This window comes from Paralichthys olivaceus, chromosome 6 (genome assembly GCF_024713975.1).
Source record: "Paralichthys olivaceus isolate ysfri-2021 chromosome 6, ASM2471397v2, whole genome shotgun sequence".
Lineage (NCBI taxonomy): Eukaryota > Metazoa > Chordata > Actinopteri > Pleuronectiformes > Paralichthyidae > Paralichthys > Paralichthys olivaceus.
In genome coordinates, this window is record NC_091098.1 from 15,257,462 (window position 1) to 15,277,348 (window position 19,887).

At 40.3% G+C, this 19,887-nt stretch overlaps 2 protein-coding genes and 1 long non-coding RNA gene across 4 annotated transcripts; 1 reads left to right on the forward strand and 2 right to left on the reverse strand.

Annotated features, from left to right (window-relative positions):
* Nucleotides 1-2,918: 2,918 nt before the first annotated feature.
* On the reverse strand, nt 2,919-3,920 carry LOC138410588 (uncharacterized). The gene is made up of 2 exons (XR_011243296.1): nt 3,097-3,920; nt 2,919-3,011 (listed from the first exon to the last, which is right to left on the reverse strand). It is a non-coding gene; the product is annotated as an uncharacterized lncRNA (long non-coding RNA).
* Nucleotides 3,921-7,690: 3,770 nt separating this feature from the next.
* On the forward strand, nt 7,691-9,698 carry tac3a (tachykinin precursor 3a). The gene is made up of 7 exons (XM_020089538.2): nt 7,691-7,988; nt 8,273-8,388; nt 8,479-8,575; nt 8,761-8,790; nt 8,869-8,922; nt 9,045-9,108; nt 9,453-9,698. Exons 2-7 carry the CDS (start codon nt 8,287-8,289, stop codon nt 9,469-9,471), a joined length of 366 nt encoding a protein of 121 aa, XP_019945097.2. The 5' UTR covers nt 7,691-7,988; nt 8,273-8,286; the 3' UTR covers nt 9,472-9,698.
* c1galt1la (core 1 synthase, glycoprotein-N-acetylgalactosamine 3-beta-galactosyltransferase 1, like a) lies at nt 9,302-19,118 on the reverse strand. 2 transcript variants are annotated; one of them, XM_020089537.2, is made up of 4 exons: nt 18,795-19,050; nt 16,071-16,331; nt 13,990-14,654; nt 9,302-11,232 (listed from the first exon to the last, which is right to left on the reverse strand). In XM_020089537.2, exons 2-4 carry the CDS (start codon nt 16,279-16,281, stop codon nt 10,882-10,884), a joined length of 1,227 nt encoding a protein of 408 aa, XP_019945096.2. In that variant the 5' UTR covers nt 16,282-16,331; nt 18,795-19,050; the 3' UTR covers nt 9,302-10,881. The 2 variants fall into 2 exon arrangements, with proteins under 2 accessions (XP_019945096.2, XP_019945095.2); XM_020089536.2 differs by having other exon boundaries at nt 9,826-11,232; nt 18,871-19,118.
* Between the last annotated feature and the right edge of the window lie 769 nt (nt 19,119-19,887).

Here is a 19,887-nt window from a genome sequence, read left to right on the forward strand (position 1 = left end):
TAGTCAGATGCAATGAGAACATATGCAAAACAGCTCTCAGTTACATTTGGCTTGAGTAAATTCAAACCTACGACAAAATGTTTTCGATTTGTTGGTGATCTTTCAATAACATAATGCATGAGGCAGAAATTAATACAATAATAGAAAGATCATGATCGATTGAGTATACCAAGTTAAAACCACCAGTGGCCACCAGAGTCTAACTCTCAGAAAAAATAATCTGAATTTAACTGTATGATTTATTTCTGAAAACACTGAACTGTTGAGATTCTCTTCATGTCCTAATAGCTGTGAATTGATAGTTGTCTGTGGCCCTCCCAGGACTCTACCAACTACCAACCAATTATATATAAATTAGTGAGCAAGTCAGACAGGAATCAATGAAAGTGCAGCCAAAATTCCCAGTTGGGCAACAGACAATGACTTCAACTGCAAAACAAACTGTTGCATTCTCACACTTGAGAAATATTTGACATGGAAGGAAGAAAGATCTTCAATTTGCACGAATTGGGTAATGCAACAAAGTCAAAAGTGCGATTTGCAGTACACTACATGTTGGCATTCACACATTATGACAGTGAGCATACTTGTCTGGGGCTGTTTTTTTACATTATTGCCAATACACAAACCTACTTTCATCCATTGTTAACATAAAACTATTATCACAATCGATAATACTACCTCAAATCCAACCAACCAAACCTGAAACTATCCTGATTCCAACCATGTGTGGACACAACTGGGTCAGTCTCACGAAATCCTGGTTTCAAAGATCGATTGATTCAAAGTATGAAAATCTCAAATCGGCACATAGAAAGTTATTTTCTTTTTTAAACAGATAAAAGTTTTTTGAAAAATTAATAGATCTGTAGAATTACATGAAACAAATGAAAAGTATTTTTTACATTAATGTATTTATTTGATTTTACTCAATACCGCAACACCCCTTACAATCTACAAGCAGTTCTGTTGTGATATTTCATGATTACCTGACGTCTGTGTGCCTTCCACACTGAGCTGTGAGAGACCCAACAGTGCTGATGTGTCAGGATTCATCAGCAGCTGACCCCTCATGCCATGAAAGCAATAACTGCTTTTTCTTGCAGGGAATGTGTCCAGTAAATGAGATGAGTGCCCCATGAATAATGTGTTTCATCGACTTGGTCTCCTGTGAAAAAAAAAAGACAAATTGGAACCCAAAAATGCCAGAGGCCATTCATGGACAAGTTTTTTATTGTCTCTGAAACTACCTTTTGTGCTGGACTCCACCTTTGGTCCAGTCTCATCATTGTGGCGATCCATAACACGTCTTCTGCTTTGAAATTCTGCAATTATGAGCATACAGTGGGCAGCGGTCAGTGGTGGATCATACTTTAAATCCTTTGTTATAACTAATATGGAACCTCACTGACCACATTAGCAATAACAGTGACCTAATCCAACACCCCCCAGGAAATGACTGGAGTAATTGCTAGAGGAGGTCAGATCAATGTGACCTATAGTATTTCCAGCACTGTCCTGGGAAATTTTCAACATTGTCTCATGGGCATGTGTCACATTACAGCCCAATAAAATATGTGCACTTTAGTGTTTGTGTGTATTCAATCTCTAGCTTAAAATGTTTCTGTCGTCATTACTGCTGTATGGTCACATACTGAAACAGAACCCAGTGAGGAAAACACGTTGAATAATGCAACTATGGAGTGTTTCATGGTTTCCAATTTATGTCTCAGTCACTACCCTGCATATGTTGATCTTATGATTCCATAACTTCCCTTGAGCAGGCGGAACAGAACTGAAATAAGCAGCGGAGAGAGTTCACACCTGGGCACAGTCACTCAGTCTAATATCAAGGTGTGTTGGAGGCTCAACTCAAATATTTCCAGCTCTCTCTCACAGCACTGTAATGAGCAATAAACCCCATTTTACATCTCCATCATCCACTCAGCGCTCAAAAAAACTGACAGCCCCATCATGACTCATGCAGCTGCTGTCTATACTTATGACTGTGAAAGAAGAAATAGAAGAAGCCTATTGTGACTTCTAAGGTGAATTCTCAAGTATAATTACAATGCCTCAGATTGATAGTTATGCAGCACAGAGGTCAGAGTGACAACACGTGTGACTATGAAGAGACAAATAGATGATTTGAAATCTGCAGCACTAAAAACAGCTCAGCAAAATAATACAGCTACAAAAATACCCTGAAAGCATCTGAAATGAAGTATGTGACCCCGAGGGACACAAGACCCAGAATAAAGTGGAACCACAGATTGATGTACCAAAAATATGCAGATTTTATTTACAATGCATGAAATTAAAGGCTTCTCTTTCAACTAGACAGCAGCAATAGGAACACTTAATGCAAATAATACAGGGATGGAGGTGAACTGTACAACTGACACTAAAATTTAAACATTCTTTGTATGAACAAACCCTGTAAACTAAACAGTGAGGGGTCAGAATGCACCATCAGTAAGTCTGGGGTACAGCTGTGCTAAATGGTCACATAATGCATTAGTAAAATTTGACAATTCAACCTCTGTGTAAAAATAACGTAAAACAATTCAAAACTGTTCTGCCACACTGTTAAGTTGACTTAAACCACACACGCAAGATGTCCACTCCACTACTGAGTCCCCCAGTTGAAGACATGCAGATGACTTGTCTTGTTATTTGGCTGACAGGCCGAAGCAGTCACCAAGTCTCAGGCTACATCCATACTACTGCGTTTTTATTTGAAAACAGCAATTTTTAAATAAAAATACTGATGTCCACACCAGCGTTTTGGCTCCTTATCAGTTTTGATAGAGGATGTGCATGCTGGTGTAAATGTTGAGATTTTAGGTATTTTTAATAAAAATAAAACCTAGCTTGAAGGAGTGACCAGACATACAACCACCACACCAAACAGAGAATTGTTGGTTAATTTATTTATTTTCATTTTACTTAAGGTGCAACAATCAATGGAGGTGGGGTCAGCTCAAACTGTGGTCCAGCTGGTGTAGACTCTAGGCACAAGGAAACAAGATGGTGAATTCACCTCGGTGTATTTGCCTCCTATGGTTTGTCTTAAAGAGGGAAAATGGAACCCACCTAGACACGTTCAGGTGTGCAGCAGCTGGAGAAGAGTCCTTTAAACCTCTCTCCTTGGCCGACTCTCTTAGTCAGGTTAGCACTGTTCGGTCCAGTGGCTCCTGTCCTTGTAGCGTCCTTCATGAGGAAACCAACACTCCAAGAAATTGTCAGCCATTTTCACAATCCACAGATACAGGTGTTGTTTTGACATAATCAAGTGTCAAGTTTCCTTTTTTGGTAAAAATCAACGTAAAAAACACCAGAAACGCTCCAGGTCCACAGACATCTGCATCAGCTCTCTCCACAGTCCATGCAGACAAAAAAAAAAAAACAGAGGCCACTCTGCACTGCCACTAATCAGTTTGCTTTGATTGCAGATTGGGAAATACCTGACACCTGTGCTGGGGAGGAGTCTTGAGCTTTGCCGTCCCCCGTGGTTATGTCCTGATGCATGCACTGCACACTGAACCTGATTAAACTCAAACTAAAGAATGAAAACATGCTAATTAAAGCATGGCACAGCAAACAAGTCAGATTCAATCATTCTCGCTGCAGGTCTCATAACATTAACAGGAAGCTACGCTGCAAACACAATAGCTCAAATAAAAGCTTGTTTTCTACACATTAAAGCAGTTGCATTGTTGTAAATTGCAGAATTTAACTGCACAACAGTTAGTTAGCAAAGATTACATGGTCAGAGACATTATTGGTTGATTATATAAAACTATATAAAACTCTGGGGTTGTGTGGAAGCCAGGTAAAACCATTCCAGAGTTGATGCGTCTTCAAATGAACAAGTAGTATAGTGGATGTAGCCTCAGTCCCTCACCACACACCAAGAATCAAATCAAACATCAATATTTTTTTAGTTTGATACAATGAATCTAAAAGATGAGTTTCATGTTTTACTGTTTCACTTTAAAGTCATGCTCTAAACTGAGCTGCTCCCTACATTCATTCGACTCAAAATTGTATGTTGATGTAGTGATGCTAGCGGATGTAATGATGGTAGTGGATGTAGTGATGGTAGTGGATGTGGTGATGCTAGCAGATGTAGCAATGCTACACTTGGGCAAGAGCTTGTGTGCAGTGTGTGCGTGCGAATGTTAATGCGGCTCCAGACGAGGATATCAGAGGACTGAAATGTAGAATGAATCATCACATCTCACCACATTTAGCACCACACTGGAAGTGGAAAATCTTTCATAAAGTGAATATAATCATTTTTGATCATTTAATAATAAAGATTTAATATAAAAAGGTGAACCATTTGGCCAAAGAAAAAAAGATATTCTGCGATTTCCTCTGATTTATAACACCAAAACTCTTCAAGATAGAAAACACATTTCTAGAGTTGAAAACACGACTAGAGTGTCTGATTGCATCTGTTTCGATGCATGTGCAAGGCACTGATTTTGTCTGAGACAAACAGGATGCTGATGTGTCTTTCAGAGTATTCTCATGGCATCATGAGTGGAAAATTGGCAATACTGTTAGGAGATAGACCAAAACAGTGGCCCAATCTGAGAGAGGTCCAAAAGTCTAAATGGTTTCAGAGTGTCTTATTTTCTCCCATATGCCTCTGTGCTAACTACTGTCGCTGAGAGAAGATTTAAGGGGACAAAAGCGGTTGATAAGGAGGAAACAGAAAAACACAACCAAGGGGGGAGAGAGACATTGTGCTTTGCTTTGGCAACACCACAGCTCAGTTTCTCATACCCACTGATGACTAATGCAAGTAGACCTTCACAGCATCTGTTGCAGTCTTAAAGAAACAGCCTTCAAATTAACATTTAGATGGAAGTGACACTCCAGGACCTCGCGAGTCAGAGATCAGGGAGGAGTAGATGGAATAAAAAAAATGCATTCATCAAAGTCATTTTGCATGCCCCAAGGTGAAGCTAAAGTGGACTCAAAGTTACCCCCCCTTTAGATTAGCGCCCATTAAGTCAATTATTGAAAGGTGTGTGCATCAGCGTCTGGATTTAGTGTTCGCATCGCCACAAGCAACAGCAAACAGCAGGGACGGCCACCGAGTGTGTGAAGGACTGCTTTCATGTTTACACAGATGCAACTACCTGGACTTACTGGCCAGAGATTATACGAGCCGTGCCTCCACCCCAGCCTGCATGTGCACACATAAAGCAAAATCTACATCCTGCAAAATTCTGGCACATCTCACTCTCTCGCCCTCACACACTGCTTCCGTCTCCCCATGGTCGCACGTTCTTTCATAACACCTCTCCCATATGAGGGCTGTGGCGTCACTGTCTCCTCTGAACTCCAGGGTGGATCTTACTTTATCTTCTCCCTCTCAGGCCATGAAAGCCTGCACAAATGCATGATTGACAGCTCCATTAGAGAGAAAGGAGCAGAATAACAGTGTGACTGTACTCCAGGCTCTATCTGCTGCTCTCCTCCACCACCATAGAGGAATGAATTTGTTCTCATGTCCTTACAGGGACCCCACAAGAAACAGAAAGGCCAGTTTGCTTTCAGGCTTGCATGGTTATTTGGCTTTCTACCGTCTTTTATTATTACTTTCCTTCTCTGTATTTCTCTTAATATATGAGCCACAGCAAGGTTATTTCAGAAAAACAACTGAAGGGGAGAATGATGAAACCAGACACTGGAGATTAAATTTAGATTAACATTTATTCACTTAACAAAGGAAAATCCAAATGTTTTCCAGTTGCCAATTGAATTTAAAGTCACTGAGAAGTATTAGACCTCAATATGACATAAATCTGTCTTGCACAGACACCTTTATTCAAATCAAGTGACCTCAGCATGAAGCTGAGCTGTGTCAATCCACTTTGGTCTTCTTTCACACTGGTCCACCTAAAGCCACCCTGGGCTACCTGCTGTTACGGAGCCGACTATTAACGTCCTGTTGAAATGTCAGGGCGATACTGTCCAATCACCCTCACGACTGTCTGCAGCGCTGAGGGGAGCTCATGAATTGTGTGGACTGCAGCCATTTTCGATGTGCGTCAAGTGCCAGGAATGAATGACATAGAAATAGCGACAGAAGAGGGTGCATGTCATAGTGTTCAGCGGTCCACAGGGCATGTGACTACCTTTGATGTATAGCAGGACATCCATCCAACCCTGCCGCACACCTGACCCAATATTCAGTTGGATGAGAGGCTTCCTGTGCCCTGACATGTCAGGAATAAAGAGCCCCTGGCTCTCTTTCCCCCGTGCTCACTGTTGGTCCAAAAACATTATTAATAATGTAAAAATGCTATTAATGACTCCCCCCCCCCCCCACACACTTCTGTCAGATCTCCCATCCCGAACCCCTGCACTGCTGCAGATCCCTCACTTCACCCCCACACCGTACAGGAACGGGACAAATATGGAAATGGGAAGTCATCACTAAAACATGGTGGTGTTAACCTTTCCTGGAATTTGGATTTTTGCCTGGTGCTTTGTTGTTGGTGTCATTCCTTTGCCCATCAGTCTCCAGAGGCCACAGCGTTGTGCAGTCGTCCCTGCTGCCTGCTTCACAGCTATGATCTCTAACTTTGCTTTGCTGAAATATTCATGCTTGTTTGAATCTGAACCTGTGCACAAACATCAGCGTAAATCGCTCATGTAATTGCAAGAAAAACGATGGGTTTGGGTTTTTCGCTTTTGATGACGTAAGGGTAAATACTTTTTCACTCACATTTATTTACATGAATACTAAATGTTATTCCCCAGCCTATGTATATTTTAACAGAAATGAGCAGCGTCAGAGCAGCTAAATCACATAGTGCTGCTTTTACTGGTGCGTCTAGGACAGACATTTCATCTCACCACCTGTCAGAGCAGTTTAACAGGGAACCTAGCTGCATTGAAAACGATTTCAAGTGACCCTCAGAACCTCGTGTTACTCATCGCGTCAATACTGGTATGAAGATCTGTCTGTCCAAGCAGCACGTCTGGATTTTAGTCGTGACAACTTAGAACGTCTGCCTGCCTGTTCAGTGGTTGTGTTGATAATGTCTGCGTTTACTGCTTCACTTGTGGTCACAGCTAGAAAATTAACTGAAATGAAGAACAGTTTTTTAAAAACATGCCACGTGATAAGCAATGCACTTGAATTCGGTCTGTTTTTTAAAATGTCCATTTATTTTTAATCAAATTTACTACGAAGGGGAAATGAACTTGCTCTTCCATTCACTAACGTGAACCTGCTCAGATGTTCAGTAGGTGGATTTGTCGTCTTTTCATATTTTGTGTATGAATGAGTCCCTGAGTCAACTGCAGTACCATCTGTGGAACCTGTCTAGTCACATACATCACCATCTTCTGTACTGACATGGAGAGGAAGCTCTTTTGTATAATGACTTCCTGAAAAGATTATTATCTTGTCAGTGATTATGTCAACTGGTCAGTGGAGCCTAGAGGAGCATGTGATGGCAGTGAGATGGATAAATGAGACTGGTGTACTTTAGTTCAGTTTCTAACTCAAACAGTGAAACTTCTATTAAAATTGTTATGTTGGTTCGTGCCTTTTTTGAGCCAAATCTCCCATCAAATCCCCTGATGGAAGGATGGGCTTGAATCCAAGAACATGCACTTTCTCGTGACGTTGCGTGGACCAATTTCTTTTTTATGAGGGTGTGTGCGCGTGCGTGTTTAGTTGGGGGCTCTCTCAGCTCTCAGCAGCATCATGACCATCAATAATTAGGCTACGTAGCCTTCAGCTCAACGTGATATAAGACCTGATACCCCTCCTACGCATCAGTTGCTGATTGGCGTTACGCAGGTATCCAGCTATTGCTTATTACCCCAAAGCCTGGAACACCCTGGTTATCTTCTCCGGATCTCACTGCAGGATCTATCCGTACCCTCTCCACTCTGCACCAGGGCGCACTCAGCTCACTCTTTTACAAAATCCCCTGCTCGTCAGGAATCAGGTAAGAATAAAGAAAAATGCACTTCGTATTGCTTAAAGTAAAAAATATTTACAGATTATTATATTTTGATGGTTTGGATTTAAGGTTTGACTTTTTGCAAAGGGAATGTATGAGTATTTATTTACTATATCTTTGTAATTGTACCTTAAATGCGCTTTTACGCATCCATTACGCAGCGAACTGTGCGCAACAAGTACAACTGGTTCCTTAATGAGAATGCGATGTATTTGCTCATGAAAAAACAATCTAATAAAACGGGATTTATCCTAAATCTCTTCGCGTAGGTGGTGCTGAGAAAATGAGGAGAGGTTTGCTGCTGGTGACTCTGTTCTTCATCCTGAAACTTCGGCACAGCCAGTCCAGATGCGAAGAAACCGGATCGCGCGGATCAACTTCAGATGTAGGTTTCTTCGTGCGCAATGGCCAAAAACATGTACAGAATATATTTCAACAGAAAATAATGTTTTTGTGTTTTTTATAATTGCACCAGTCTGTAGGTTTGAACAACCTAAAGCGGAACATTCTGAAGAGGTATAGTGATTTGGATTATGACAGCTTTGTGGGATTGATGGGCAGAAGAAATACGGGTGAGTCTTCTTTCCAACTGACGACCAGTGATAAAATCAATTTGTTATAGTAAAAGATAAGTGTCCTTGTGTTAATAATAAAATCTGGAGCGAGAAATACAAGAGACTGTTTTTATTTTGATCAGTGTTTTCAATCAAATGCTCCAACTACTGTTTCTGAAACCTTTTTCCCTTTTTTTAATCAGATGCCAACATTGTACAGTCTCCACAAAAAAGTGAGACCTTTGTCTTTTATTAATCATATGACGAAGTGATTGAAAAAACACTTAAATGGATCTCATTCTTCTTGATAGGAGAAATGCATGACATTTTTGTTGGTCTTATGGGGAGGAGAAACTCAGAGCCTGGTGAGTCAGTTTACAAAAAGTCAAATATCTTAAATCACCTTGCAATGGCTTGTATGGGCATTTAGATTTCAGGGTTGTCTCACACAGTGTATGGGATTATTTTATCATGTCTGCTCTCACAGATAATGGCCTGAGGAGAGAGTATCCAGAGAAGAGAGGCATTTTTCTGAACAAGTGCAGGCTGAGGTGGGTGTCTCTCCCTTCTCAATCAACAGATAGAACATTACGTCTCCACTACTTATACAAATAGAATTGACACTTAATCTGACTAATAAAGGATAAAAGATGATTTCTGCTGTTCAAGTTTTAATGTCCTCAAAGTGCTGCTGACTCATATGTCTTTATATCCTACGTATGTAATACAGAAAATTAACTCTTCTCAAATATAAAAAGGAATTTAATTAGTTTGACTGTGTATTAAATCATTGATTTTACCCATTATATTGATTATATATATATATATATATATATATATATATATATATATCACTGATAACTGATACATGTGTGGTGCATGTGTTTTGTTGCAGGTTTCTTCAGGGGCTGTAAACACTGAAACAACGTTCAACAATGACAGATGAAAGATAAGAGCGAACACAAATAATAAACCAAGTGTCTGGTGGAAACGACCAAACCGACAAGGTTCCCACGTGTAAAAGTGCCAACTGGCTCATGAGTGACCATTAACTACACAGATTGTATTTGATTTACCTGAAAAAAATCATGTCATTCTGTTTCTTCAAAGTTCCAAATAAACATAATTTTTTTATACCGAATTTATTCATTTAAAACATGGGTGTTTTTTCCTGCTGCTTTTTTGAGAGATCTTTAACTTGTGGCTCAAATGCACAGAGTCACATTCAATACCATCTGCTGCTGTGTTTCACTGCTGTGTTATGTAAAATGACTTGACAAGAGGAATTTAATGGAGTTTTGTATAATACTGTGTTCATCAGAAGCAGTGTTCTCAAACAGAGGGGTTCAGGTACACACAATAAAATAATAAGCACAGTTCTGAAAACAACATCACGACTGACTGTGGATTTCCAGAGGACTCAAAAAGAAAACTAAAAGGTAATATACAACAAAAACATATATTTAAAATTAATTTGTTCCAAAATCCCAAAAAATTAATAATCAAATTTAAAGGGATAGTTCACCCAGAAATGAAAATTCACCCGATTACTACTCAACACTTTGCTGATGGAGAGGTTGAAGAAATTAGTGACCAAGGCTTTAGACCTATGATGAATGTCAGGGCTTGGGCACACTTGGATGACACCACACAAGCTGTATGGAGGCAGGTTTTCTGTTGTTTTATTATGTCTGAAGCTTTGGTCACTAATTTCTTCAATTGTATTGGATTCTGCTGCAACACTGTTTACCCCTGAGACTCCTAATGTGTTTTGTGGACTCAAACACCCACCCCTCCATCGGCATAGTGGTGAGTAGATAATGAGTGAATTTTCATTTCTGGGTGAACTATCCCTTTAAACATCTAAGCAGTAACAGTAACACCAGAATGTCAAATTTAACATCAGAAAAGCAAAGTGTCCGTAAGAGGCTAAATACTTCGCTGCTGTTCTCCATTTACAGAAATAAATAAAAATAATAATTAATGATATTAAAAAAATATTTCAGACATCCATCACTGCCTTATTGGCCCCCACATGAAACAGATGAAAATATCCTGCATCGCCCCAAGCACACATCTATGACTGTGTCGTGTCAATAATTCAAACATGTCAGGTTTAATTAATCTAAACAAAGTGTTTATCTTCTTTGAAAATAGCTCAGCCATTTGCAGCTGCCACTGAATAAGACTGTGCCAAGGGCTTACAGTGTCATACTGGCTGTTGTCATACACTCTCTGGCACAGACGTGGAAGCCAGATCACTGAGTACAAGTAGAAACAAGTGTCTCTACATTCAATCAGACACATTAGAGTTAAACACAGGATCAGTGTTTTCTGTCGTGTGAGACTGTCGTCCTGTTCTCAGTGAGTTGTGAGTTCTGATGGTCTCTCCTGCCTTCTTCTGGCTCCATCTTCGCTTTGGTTTGGTTGCCACTGACAGAAAAGGCTGCAGTCGTGTGAGACCTTCCAGCAGTCTCCTCTTGAGCTCCTTTAAATCCTGACGTCACAGCGGGCTGTGCGAGGGTACCGAGGCTAAGACCCCGGCGAAGCGACGGCTGATAGCGTGGCCTGTAGCCGTACGCTCTCAGGTGGTAGGTGTAATACTCCAGTGTGTACATCAGCTCTGCTTCCACATAATGGAACGATACTGCCAGGTCAGAGCAGCACTGTGGACCCTGAGGAAGAACAAAGCACAGATCACACACACGAGGAAACATGCAAAATACATACGCGTACATACACATGCACAGAGCAATGTAACATTAACTAAAGATGCATTTTAGCTTTAAAAGTTTCAGTTTTCACATTTTTACTTCTAGACTCTACCACAATGGATTTAAGACGAAAGCCGTCAGGATGTGACTGACTTTTTAATCCCAAAGGGGTTTAACAAAAAATATTACATCAAACGTTAAAAATCTTTTAGATGGTTCCTCCATTTTCAGAGCCTCAGAAGTAACTGGAAAATTGATGATCAAAGTGAGGCCTGACAAAAAAGGTCTGGAGTTGATTCCAAGAGTTGAATTTGCATTTGCCATCTCTTCATGGGAACAGAATATAAATATATAATGTGGTATTGATGCATGATGGATAATGACTTAAAAATACTGTCAAAACAAACCAAGCTCTTCTAAAGGAAAACAAACAGGATGTCCTCGATCTTCAACCCAACTGAGCACATGGTTCACTTTGGGAAGGTGAAACAAGGCAGAAAGACCCACCACAACTGAAGGTGGCTGCAGTAAAGGCCTGGAAAAGCATCTAAAGGGAGGACACGTTAATTTGACGATGCCCATGGGTTCCATATTTCAGATTTGACTGAAAAGAATTTCTGTCCAAGTTTTGAAATAATCTGTCCAACTGTTTGTGAGCTTCTGAAAACAGGGACTTTATATAAAAGTTGCTCCTCAGTGGGTTAAAGCAATATTTACAAAACAAATGGGAGCCTCCGTCATTCACCACGCTGCAGTCAGATGTCACAAGTTTCATGGCTATAACAGACTTTTGGTCTTTAGATGTATAAGACAATGCTTTTTCATGGAACAATGCATTACTGGCCTTGGTTTTTGTCCATAATAAGAATATAATCCTCAACCATATCCCGTTTTTAATAAATTAACATACACTGACAGTTCTGAGCCATCACTCTTCCATTTATACAGTAATATACTGTACATGGGGTGACTTAATCTTGCATGAAAAATAAGTCACGTAACACGTCTCGTGTTTGTTTAAAGGATTAGGTCGGCATTATTCTACAAATCCAAGGAAAAGACAAAAACAAACATGTCCCTCTGTTCCCAGAGCTGGTGAACAATTCAAAAATCTACAGTTTCATTTATGAGAAAAAAGTAATTTTCCACTATCAGACAGTGATTATTTTATCAAAAAGTAGTCTGTACTTTCTGTTGTAGATTAAAACACATTGTGTGCTCTAGTGAGTATTTTAAACAATACTAATACAACAGAATAACTACAGTGTCCGTGTTCATTAGGCTGCAACACAGTGGCTTTCATTTTCAAATGTTGTTGAACAGTTGAGGCATGAACAAACTTATAAAGATGAGAATGTCAGTTCTTGGCTCCATGGAAAAACTTGTTAGAGGTCAACAGCCTTCAAAATTAGTTTTTGTTCATAATAACAAAAATATAAAAGATCTCCAGCCTTATTTTTCTTATAAATTAACATTTACTGACATTCATACAAGACAATTACTCTAGTATCAAAAATAAATTTGTTTTCTCGTTTCCTTTCACAGACCAAGGACAAAGAAGCTCCATACACTGACAGGCAGCGTCTGACGAGATCAGTAATGGACCCAACTCATTATAATTGCAAAGTACAATAAATTAGTTGCATCTTCAGCTACAAATTGACCAATTTTCCTTTTGTTGCCAAGACATTGTCTCGGCTGCATTTGCGTACTTTAAAATGAACTCATTCCTATTTAAATTCACCCATTCTACTCAGAGGTCAGACACAGAATTCAAATGTGCCAGGTACTCACATATTAATTTAGCTACTATCAGCCTGATGACGGATTAACAGCAAAACCAATATTTAGTTTGATTCATCAAAAACAAGGTAAAATTGTTTACTCTGTATATGAATCATTTTCAGTAGGTCCTGACTGTACATTTCCAAATGAAAGAATATTTCTCTCACTTTAAAAGCAGGTGTTCGCTAATGATATTAAAGGATTTTTCACCAGGTCTCTCATTCAGTGGCTTTTCTTCCTAACCTCACATGCCCCCTTTTAATAAGACTAACTCCCAGTCCGTCTGAATCGAGGAATTACCCATAAACCACTTTGAGTCTTTTTCTTTTTATAGGGCCACTTTGAGGTAGTTACGCAGCACTCACACATACAGCACGCATTGGAGACTTCAACAAAAACACTGCTCATTCACTTTGAATGGGTTGACGTCATGTTTTGCCAGAATGAATTGGGGTTGCTTGGCTTGCGTTGCGAGCGGAGTGCTCAAGTTAGAGCACAAGTTGCAGCACAGGCATTTGCCATTCAAATTACGTTAAAGCAAATACAGGTCCTATCTGACATCGAACGGATGAATGAGCTTGGAGGGTGGCAGAGATGGCTGTTAAATGTAAATGCCTCTAGCATCACATGAACAGCTAGCATGGCATTGTTTGCGCAAAAGCTTACTTTGTTATGTGTCCACATGCATCCATTAGTGAGCAGTAGTTGTCGTTATGACAATCTTGCCAGTGTCTAGTGACAGGCATGCACACTTTCAAGTGATAAAACAATACAAGCAAAAGTTTTGCAGCGAGATTCAAAATGGACGGCCCATTCTCTGAGACACTTTGAGTTCAAGTGATAGATACTTGCACCACTTTTTTTCTGCTTTTCACCCTGGAGTACCATTTTGTAGCAATAGTTTACAAATAAAGAGGAGGATAAAGGACTTGCCTCAACGATTGGATAGTAACAATAGCTCCAGTACCAGAAGCTCTTGGAGAACTTGCTAGTTAGATGGTGCTCTGGCACAAATGGATGAAAAGTTTCTCTGTGCAAAGTATCTCTGGAGTCACCAGCCAGGACGCCCATCTTCTCCAAACACTGCCCAAGTGCTAGGTCTTCTACAGGGGTGGTGTGTGTGCAAACTTTGGTCCGAAAGCCTTCCACAAATCTCCTGAGGGCCTCTTTACTGAGCACATAACCTGCTCCTCCGCTCATGTAGCCCTGCTTGGTGTAAGGCTTGAAGCGTTTACCAAAATAAATAGGCTGTTCGGGGGTGTGGTTGGACAGAATCCAGCGCAGGTTGTCCACCACTACATAGGTGTCATCGTCTGCCTTTAAGAACCAGTCAGCTTCATCTGCATGGTGCTCGTACAAATAATGGAAGGCTCGGATTGTCTTCCAGTAGAGCTGGTCACGGCCCTCTTTAGTGCCCAGTCCCACAGTGGGGAAGTCGGTGTCCTTCACGGAGCTCATGAACACCACCATGTTGCAGTGGCGACTCCAGGTGGCCCTGACATGGTAGGCCCTACTCTGCAGGTTATACGGCCCTGTCATCACCCAACAGAGAATACGGATCTTCTGGTACAACACATCTGCCACCCTGCTGTCTTCATCTAAAAGAGGGACAAAGCAAACAGTACATGAAAATATTAACTGGTGTGCAGTAAAACTTTTCTATTTGTGATTCGAACTGTAAAGCTGATTTTATATTTCCATTTGCAGATACATTAACATAGTTTATTTTATACTTGTTTGTCATACCTTGCAATCAACCAACCCACTTCCTTGTCACAGATCTTATGCATCATTAGGATTTTAGATGTGTGCATGAGAGTTTCTCTGAAACCTACAATACCCCTCTCTGTGTAAGTCTGCAGAGATTCATGAATCTTCCAAAAATTAGTTTAAATCCTGGCACTCTTCACGCATGACCATGACTTCTCGTCCAATCAGTGGACTAACAATACTGTGTGCATGTTAAGCCTGTACTTACATGATCCATTTCCTTTAATATGTGAATGAAAACCTTGCACAACTTTCCTGAAAAAGTCTAGATTAAATCAAATGTGAAGAGATTATGCACTGCAACTGAAAGATAAGATTTTGTCTTTTTGTGCTTCTGTGAACAATTCCATCTTTTACCATGGCTAATTCCAAACCAAATAGCATACACCCTATCTGCTCATTGTTTCCTATCATATGATGTCATCTATTAGTTAGGGATGCACAGATATGATATTGTCATTCCTAATAACAATGATAAGAGGACTTTGGTATGGGCCAATATGAGAGTAGTGTTTAATTAAGTTGTAGGCTTGGCTTTGTGCAAGACACTTGAATCATTCTTTGAAAGATTAAACTTGATTTAAACAAACTATTTTGCCATCCCTTTGTTTCGGTTCCCTTTATGTCCAGAATATATTGTAGATAATCTAATAAAACAAAATCAATATATATAAAAAAATCAGGGTTAACAATAGGGTGCATGATGCCTGTAGTAAGCTCACATAGGGATGGTAAAGCTTGGTAAAGTGATTGTTTACACCACTGCATGCGTAGAAAGGAACCTCCGGAGAAAGTCTGGAACCAATTCTGCAGAAATCCTCCAGAGATACCCGGGATAAAAGAGTTAACTGCCAGCAGAAGAATGGCACTGATGTGTTTTCTCACCGTACCGTGGACTGCTCCTGCTACAAGCTAATGCTAAACGTATGTATTGGTCGATGTACTACTGGAATTAAATTGAATCTGGCGAATATTTAATCATTAAGATAACAACAAAGGGAGAGTAACAGAGTCTGGCACAGTGTATATGCCGGTTTTGTGCTTTCTGTAGATTTCTGTTGTGCTTTAAGATGCTACTTGTTTGGTGATGATGCATGCAGACTGAAAAATATTGTACCGACTCGATCGGCCCCAATGTCCAACACAACCAACACAACTGTTAGAGTTTGACCAATATCAGTGCTCCATCCTGACTTTTAGTTGGTCATAAATAAATAAGTTTGATACAGTGATGTGTAAAGCACCTGCATGTTGAGGGTGGAGCAGGCTGAAGAGAGCGGCTCCCTCTTTCCTCCAACTCGTTGGTGTCTCCCCGACAGTTGTGGCCCGCTCCTGAGCCTCCGACAGCACAGGGTAGCTCCTCTCAAACCACACCTGGTGAAGGAAGAAGTAGATGCTGCAGGCTCCCACCAGGAAGCCCAGGGAGAAGGCCCATCTGGAGCTGGGGCCCTTCATGCTAATATTCCACTCTCCAGCACTGCAATGTCCAAGTTGTCTACATAGACCTACAACACACACACACACAAATAGGATCAGTTGTGTGTAAACATTTCCTTGTATTATTTGTATTACTAAAGTGAACAGTTTAAAGGATTGCATGGACAGTATTGTGTTAATAAATCATAAAAAGACTTACAAAATATTAAATTGCAAACTATTGTGTCAGGATGGGCAATAAACTCAATTATCTGCATGGTTAAATTGTCTTTAACATGTGCATTACAGGAATTAAAAGATGCAATACATTAGTTTCATATTATACACTTTTAAACACTTTCTGGGTCTAAATACAGATCCAACAATGACAAATTTTACATGCTGAATTTCCCAAATCACATTTACAGTTGACATTTGCCCTAAACCTAATTTCACTCTGCGTTGACACAAGTCTTTTGGACAGGAAAAGACAACAAAACAGATTGGACAACGATCTCACGAAGCTGGAAATCAACGTTCCTGGACTTGTATTGGAGTGAATGCACTGACCATACAGAAGTTGCGTCTTAAACTGTGGACCACATAAATCATTTTAACATGACTGATCAGAAGATGTGCCCCAGTAAAATGTTGCTGTTGTTATCAGCATACACTTATGGCCTTCCTGTGGCCTGTACATTATCACTGTAAGCCCGATATGGCCCACTTATAAAATGGCAAATGTGGCCCAAGTAGCCCAAAACAAATGTGGGGCAAACATGCGCTGCGCTATAGGTTTCATCTGGATGTGAGCCGAAAGTGGCCCACATGGTAAATATGGCACAGATAGCACTATTCACTAATTCAGGCCATCTTTGGTTGACATGTGGCATTGCTGTGGTTTACTTGGGGCCCAGATCTGGCAAACAGAACATGGACTTGTAATGGAAAACTTGCATATGAAAGTAGCTTGAAATCTTTTCTGTCTGATCAATGCTCGTGTGCTGTGTTCAACAATAACTCATATAGAAACCCAATTGTGCTTGCATAAGAGGAACTGCCTGGCATACGTGCAGACGGACGATTTGAAACTAGACAGACACCTTTTACTTTTTTACCCTTAACTATCCAATGCCATGACTGTTGCTATGCACTTGGCAGATGTAACCTCAGAGTTCTTGTCCTTTCTCATTGAGGATCCTCTTGATGACCATGATCTTTGCAGTAGCTGTCTGCCCTTGTTCTTGCAGAAGCAAGAGCAGACAGTTTCCTTTGTGTTCCTGTGTTAACCAGACTACAGGCGGCTTCAGTTTTTCATGCCATTACTCAGAAACAGATTTCTCTTAGGTTTCCTGTTTACCTGACTGTATAAAACCTTCTTCTTTCCCTATTCGGGGTTGTTCCACTGTGAAACCCTCTGCTTCCTATTAGATGACCTAAAGACAACTCCGGTCTGAGAAACTCTTTATTTCACATCTCGAGATAAATTTCCACCATAGACTGCTCCTGCTACAAGCTAATGCTAAACTGATGTATTGGTCGATGTACTACTGGAATTAAATTGAATCTGGCGGATATTTAATCATTAAGATAACAACAAAGGGAGAGTAACAGAGTCTGGCACAGTGAATATGCCGGTTTTGTGCTTTCTGTAGATTTCTGTTGTGCTTTAAGTTGGAGTGCTACTTGTGAACTTGTTTACATCTGATGTACCATCATTCTACTATGCTAGTCTAATGCACAACTTTGTACAGCTTCCATTATTTATCTTAAAATCTGTATTTATATTTGTCTTCAAGTTACTTGTGTCTTTCAATCACCTTATACTTCAAATATTTGTATTGTCAATATCTCCATTAACACATACTGTCTTGACAGTGACAGCTTTCTAGTTCTGGTGGCTGGACCTTCATCTCTCTGCAGTGAACTTATTCTTGACTCATTTTGACCTTTTATTGTTCTTATGCTCTCGTGTTTGACTGTTTTGTTTGCTAATGGGTGCCGATATTCTCCATTTAGATTGCTGAAGTATCCATCTATCTATCTGCCAAGTGACTTCAGTGCAGTTTCTCTGTGGAAGTGGACCCACGCGCTTGACAGTGTCAGGAGAGAGTCACACACATGTTTTCATTCTGTCGCCTCACGGATCGAGGTTAAAGACCCCGGTGATCTGATCCGAGACAGACGGGAGCGATTAGTGGGTTGTTTTGGTCTAAACTCAGCTCTCAGTGTGTGTGTGTGTGTGTGTGTGTGTGTGTGTGTGTGTGTGTGTGTGTGTGTGTGTAGTGGCTTTTACATCCGTTCAAACCAGAAACACATGACCGACACCGACTGATGGGAACGCAAACCCAGTCCATGTGGTATCCGAATCTCTACAACCTACCGTCCCTTACACACAACCGCAGGTGTGTTGCAGTTCCCACCATGCACTTCCGCACGCATATACGTGTATATATAACATCTACGTGTGTCTGTGTGTGTCTGTGTGTGTCTGTGTGTGTCTGTGTGTGTGTGTGTGTGTGTGTGTGTGTGTGTGTGTGTGTGTGTTTTACCTTCGCTGGGGGATCGAACATTTGTGAGCTCGATCTGTTTTCAAGCAGCGAGAGAAACAAAAACAGAAAACCGCACCTGTCAATCACATGGTGACGTGCCGCTCACGTTGATCCGTTGTGTGGTTTCGTGTTGACGTGGACATGATCGTGAGTCTGTAAAATGAGGAGATGACAGAAGAGGAAGACTCAACATTTACATTCTTCAGCATCACAGGCTGAGCGGCCGGGGAAAGAGACGGCCTCTCATTGGCTGGGTGGCGGTGACGTACACAGGAAGCCGCCTCTCACCTCCTGAGATGCATTAAATACAATTAGCTGATAACTTGAAGCGGATACTTTAGCTGTATCCATTTTGACCACTAGGTGTCACTCTTACAAAGTAAAAAAAAATCACATCTCTAGCACAGCTACCTTATATGATCATGTATATGTTGATTCACCATGATTCATCAATTAATTTGGATGAATTAAATTAATACAAATAATATGGCAGGTTTTAATTCGATGGATGATTCCATTCCACAACTTGATATCTTAAATAAAAGGGTTAAAAAGGTGTCAAATGGCCCTGGCTCCTCAGGAGAAATGGTCATTTAAAATGAAATCATTTACAATCTTGACTGAGGCTGTCTCTGTACTTTGATTGGTCCAAAAACTGGATAGATTTTTAAAAAATATTATCAGTGCCCATAAAATAATTTAACCAGTTAAACACAAGCATCTCTAAAATCTTACTTAATGAAACAGATCTGAGTGATGATGCATACCTCTACATAGAAGAGGATTAGGGCCACTGAATTCAACCCAGAGTCAGAATTCTGAGAATTCAGCCTGTAGATACGGAAGTCTGGAACTCACTTTTTTCCCACACTGGCCCTAAACCTCTTCCGTATCTACAGGATGTGTGTATGACTTACATTATATTCAGGTCAATTTTATTTGCATAGCACCAAATCGTAATATATTTTATCTCTTTTACACGACCTTAAAAATTATAGAGAACCCCAACAGCTCCCACAATGAGCGAACACTTTGGTGACAAAACATATTATTCAAATTATATATATTTGCTCGAATAGTTCTGTCGTTTCTG